We start from the raw sequence: 5,343 nt of genomic DNA on the forward strand, positions 1-5,343 counted from the left end.
GTGGAGGCTGGTGACCAATTCGCCTTAAAGCATAATCTTAGCTTAGATCTTCCATCCTGGCGACGTGTCCAGCCCAGCGCAATTGCGTCTTCAATAGTGTGGCATCACTACTGGCGACTTTTGCCTGTGTAAGAACAGTAACTTGCGTACGTAGTCAAACTAGTGAATGTTTAGGATTGTAGGAAGGCAGCGCTGATGACAGCGTTGGAGGAGTCGCCAGATGATGGGGTAGATGACCCATGATTTAAGAACCATGCAATAGGACGGATAGTACAGTAGTTTTACAGACACTTTTCAGATGTTCATTGGAGTTTTTAAAACTCTGATATGCTTTTGCTAACCTGTTGTCAATCTATTTGTCGATCGTGACATCAGAAGAAATGATCCTTCCCAAATAGCTAAACTGCTGGACTGACTTAAGCTCTTATTCACTTACGGTGATTTGAGGATGAGGTAGTTACCCTGTGATGCAAGCTAATAAAGAACTGCTTTCTTCAACCTTACTTCTAGCCTAAAAAGCTCACCAGCTTCTGCAAAACAGGATCTTAAACGCCGTAGAACTGCTTTTGTGTGGGCAACGAGGGTGGCGTTATCAGCGAAAAGCAACTCGAAGAAAAGTTGATTTAAGTCTTAGTGTAGACCTTCAATCCCTTAGGTTGAATAGACTTCCTTCGGTATAATATCCGATGTAAATGCCGTTTTCTTTTTTTTCTTCGTTTTCTCTCTTCAATCTCAAGACACTTTGAGACAGGTGTTTGTCTCTGTCTTTTTGTCTTTATTCGACCGTATCGGGAAATAGTCTTTTGACCGCGGTTAGCCTACCGGATGGAAAATGAAGATGAGCTCTGATTTGACCACTTTTTCTGGACCCCTCCCCGTGTTGAGCAAGCAGTGGTTCCTTAGGAAAAGGCTGCTTGGTCGTGCAAGGTATTGTCGAGCAAGACTGTCACCTTCGTGGTCAATCTTGAACGGCCAATGTCGTAAACGATGCAATGCTGGGTCTGTTGTTTCCAGTATACCTTATCATCTGATAAGACACCTGATAGGACAAGATATACAAATAAATGCACCTGTCGGATTACCGAAATTTAAGCTATGTTCAAATAAAATTTCTACAACAACTGACAGGGTGATGAAATCCTGCAAGTAAAATTAAAGTCAGTGAAGAGAATATAAACTAACAATGGATAGCATAACACAAAGACATCTCAGTATCTACTTCATGGACAATGATATCCATTGTACCTATACAATGGACAATGCCAAAGGGCAGCCATATCTCCATAATAACTCCGATGGAGCTTACAAAACTCCTCCCTAATTTTTACATATATATATGGGGAAATCCGAAACAGTTTGGTTTTTTATAGTCAAGCAAATTGCAACATCCTCTTCGCATATCCGCCACATTTGAACAGCAAAATACGATATCCTTTCTATTCGCTAAATACATTTCCCGTAGTATATCCCCAACTCAATGACCTATTCAATTAATCGAGGCAACGATAAGGAATTTGTTAATTGATCATATTGGTTGCTTGTTGTATAACTCACCTATCATTACTTACCAATTCGCCACGTAACATATACATATATATTTTACACCTTTTTGCAAGAACAATATTATATCTCGAATAAATCTATACTGAAAAGCGAATTCAACGGATTAGCTTTCCCGACAGCACCTACACATACACACATATGCATAAATGAACAATCTGAAGAGGAATTAAGCAACTGACCGGTTGTTAACCAAAGAAATCGTAATGAAATTCTCTCGAAAAAAAGAATGCTTAATTTAGAGTGGAGACAAAATTTATTCATAAAAGATTTCAAATTATCCAACAGTTATTGTTAGCAATAAAAAATTGTGAAATTTAAGGTGTACCTCCGACATCTGTTATTACCTAACTGTAAGTTTATATGCTTAATCTTGATCCACACTAGTAAATCAAACGTACTCTATGTGACCTTGGGCTTAACTCAAAATTTTAAACTGTCCTTAAGTTTAATCTTGAATATTATAGCAGTTAAGAGTTCACCATCAAGATTACAGTGATACCTACTACACAGTTTATGATTCCTTAGATAGGCAAATGGTATAATATTTTAAAAAAACTTAAAATTTAAAATTGAAAAATGATAATTTGAGACGGAAAAAGAGAAAATAAAATTTTCGGTGCAAATTATGCTAAAAACCATCGAATGGTATCAGTAACATAAGCCTGAATAGAAAAAACAAATAGGAAGGAAAAGAAATATTTGTTTGAGGAAAAGAATAGAATTAAAACAAAACTTTGAAATTTAAAACGAAATGAAAAAGAAAATAATTCAAAGATAATCCTGAAAAATTCGAATAAATAATATACAAACACTTGAAAGTGCAAATAATGCCTTTGTTAAAGTTGTAAATTATTTCCAATGCCTTTGAATTATCATTGCAAACTTTGTGTCGATTTTTTCAAAATCTGAAGTTGTAAATGCAATTGAAGAAATCATTAGTGTTTCGTTTCTTTTTTCATTAATCATTTCAATTTTAATAATTTATCCTTTATTCCCTCAAAATGTACAATGTCTATCAAAAATATATTCAACACCAAGAAAAAGAATTTTTCCACTTCATTAGTAATACCTGAAAATTTATTTTTCATTCTTTTTACGTTTTTAACTCTTTGTCCGCCCAATATATAGTTATAAATATGGCCATACGTCTTAGCATATTATTCACCTTAACTGCTTAGTCATTACGTCTAATTCTCAGAACATGTTTAGTATCGATTGCATAACTTTTACAATTATACGTCATAACGTATTTCAAATTGTGATTTTACGTTAACTTGAATTATCTGAGAAATTTATTTCATCAATATACCATAATGACATATCAGAGTTTAGCATTTGACGAGAGAATGATAAATATGAATTATTTAAAATAAATTCTAATGTATTAATTCTATCACTTATTAAGTGGTCCGAGTAGTTCTAATATATTAAGTTCACAATGAGTTGATATACTAATTTTATTACTCATTAAGTAATCAGGATAAGATCTTGCACAAAGCTATGTGGTAATCAGTTAATCTTCATGATTAGAAATTTTTCAAAAAAAGAATAAAACCTGCGATAATCAAAATCCTTTCTTGACATAATTAATTAATAATTAATTAATAGGTTTCGAATTCTAAACTTTAATTGTTTGTCAACAAGTAATTGTTAATATTACGTTAGCAATTCCTGCGTACTAATTTAATTGATTAATTATTTGTTGGTATTTTGTTTTTCTTTCTCTTATTACATCCTGTAAATGATAAACTAGTTGCATTTTTTTTTTTCATCATTTATGATTGTTACTATCACATTTCATATATTTTCACTATTTTGTCAACACTACTGAATGTGACAATTATTATATTTATTTCAATCAATTTCGATTCGATATCCGATGAAATACAATTGAATTAATGATAAAAATGAATATCCAAATTATTCGCTTTTTTCACATTACAGCGAATGCTTCAAGATATAAATTGCAATTTTCTTTTGGATTAATCGAAATACGCATATAACCATTTTCGCCCCAATTCGTACCCCAACTGAAAATTAATTATCATCAATCTACTCATTAATTAAATTATTTCATTGGTAAGAAAAAAACTGCGAAATATTTTGAAAAAAGGACAGTATAGGATAGTTTCAATGCTATAGGCTTTCCTGTTTTTAATTTTTGTTATAAATTCATATAATATTTAAAATGATTAATTCATTTATGCTGCTATTAATTTCTTCTTTCTGTTACTTGTCTACAAAGCTCTGAAGAGTTTTTAAATTAATTAAACCTTTAAATTAAGCTTATCAAACACCTGCCCATTAAATTAATGATTTATATATTATTTTGGTATTATTAAATAATGCACAATTAATATAAATCTGGCAAGTTGAAAATGCAATGTGAACGCATCACTTTGGTTGACAATTTAGCTTTATCATTAACTTTATTGAAATTTAAACTTTTAATTGATTAATATGTTTATTAGAGATATGAGAGGTAATGAAGAAGGCACGGAAATAATCAATGAATAAAATTAGATCGTACAATAGATTGTTTAAAATTTTGTTAAAAAATAAAAGAATAAGAAAAAATCTTTACCTATTTTTAATTAGAATATAAGTATCTGTATATCCAACCGCTAGTACTGTATGTGAAAAAGCATTTTCTTTGGCTATATCACGAAATAGTCCTGCAGATTAGAAAGTGAAAATCAAATGAATGAAATACATATTTATGAACTTATTTTATTATTTTGTTTAATTATTCTTTCTTTTACTTAAAAATCTCTCTCGTTTATTCATCTTTTTTTTCCTTTTTTCTCTCCAAATTCATTCATTTATTTGTTCATTTTTGTTCTCTTCTTTTTCTTTGTCTAACGACAAATTTCATATGTAATTGAATTTTTTTTTCTACCTCCTTTATATTCCGCAAATTTTGTTGTCACCAAAATTCTTGCAGCAACCGGTCCCTTTGATAGCAGCGCTTTGAACAACTTTGGTGTAGTGTAGACTAGTCTCAGAGGGATAATAGGCTTTCCAAATCGCATACCTTTGACCTGGCATGGATTTTGTCCCATCTTATATGGGTAACTCTCTGCACTTACCAATCCTTCCTTTTCCATAACATACGCGCCATGCTAAAAAATTAGGCATTAAAAATATGTCAAAGAAATGGCTTATAATGCATTATATTAATTACCATTAGCTATCTTCAATGTATTGTTCATTATTTACTTGTTCTTATCATCATTAATCATCATTAACATCATCGTCATCATTACAAACCAATTACCACTAACTGTTATCATCATTATAAAACAACTGATACAATGAAAACAAGGTATTGTCATTATATAGAAATAATTTTAGGATTCAAATTATGTCATTGTGGAAATTCAATGCATAGCGGATTAACTGTTTATCAGTTTAATAAAAATAACATCGATTGGTTGCTGTATTTTTAAAATTTTAATTCTCATATGCTATCATTATTTCTAATTTTTTTTCTAATTAGCAATCATTTAGTAACAATTTGCCACTTACTTTGCACATATCGAAATGAAATAAGAAAAAAAAGGAAAGCTATGTTCAAATTTTTTTAAAAAATTGGATAAAAAACTTTATTGCTACGTGCTAATTGGTCGTATTATTATTTTTTACATAATTTAATAAGCGTAATGAACAGAAAATTGTTTGATATTTGTTAACTCATGTCAATTATTCATACCGACTGACTATTTGACATTATCTTTATAATATATGCAAAAAAAAAATTATTATTATTATTATTTATTA

General features: G+C 30.5%; 2 protein-coding genes across 2 annotated transcripts in view; one reads left to right on the top strand and one right to left on the bottom strand.

Annotated features, from left to right (window-relative positions):
• Positions 1-832: 832 nt before the first annotated feature.
• LOAG_12306 (hypothetical protein) lies at positions 833-2,105 on the top strand (the record flags this gene model as incomplete). The annotated part of the gene is made up of 3 exons (XM_003147819.1): positions 833-1,146; positions 1,883-1,913; positions 2,028-2,105. The coding sequence occupies 3 exons, from the start codon at positions 833-835 to the stop codon at positions 2,103-2,105; spliced, it is 423 nt and encodes a 140-aa protein (XP_003147867.1).
• A 1,391-nt stretch (positions 2,106-3,496) lies between these two features.
• LOAG_18684 (hypothetical protein) overlaps positions 3,497-5,343 on the bottom strand; it is a gene marked incomplete at its 3' end in the record, with an annotated part of 4,780 nt that continues 2,933 nt past the window's right edge. The window contains exons 6-8 of the mRNA XM_020451347.1: positions 4,463-4,685; positions 4,148-4,238; positions 3,497-3,593 (exon numbers count right to left, since the gene is read on the bottom strand). Of these exons, the coding sequence (XP_020304876.1) occupies positions 3,497-3,593; positions 4,148-4,238; positions 4,463-4,685 (411 nt within the window). The remainder of the gene's footprint in view (positions 3,594-4,147; positions 4,239-4,462; positions 4,686-5,343) is intronic.

This window comes from Loa loa (genome assembly GCF_000183805.2).
Source record: "Loa loa unplaced genomic scaffold supercont3.443, whole genome shotgun sequence".
NCBI lineage: Eukaryota > Metazoa > Nematoda > Chromadorea > Rhabditida > Onchocercidae > Loa > Loa loa.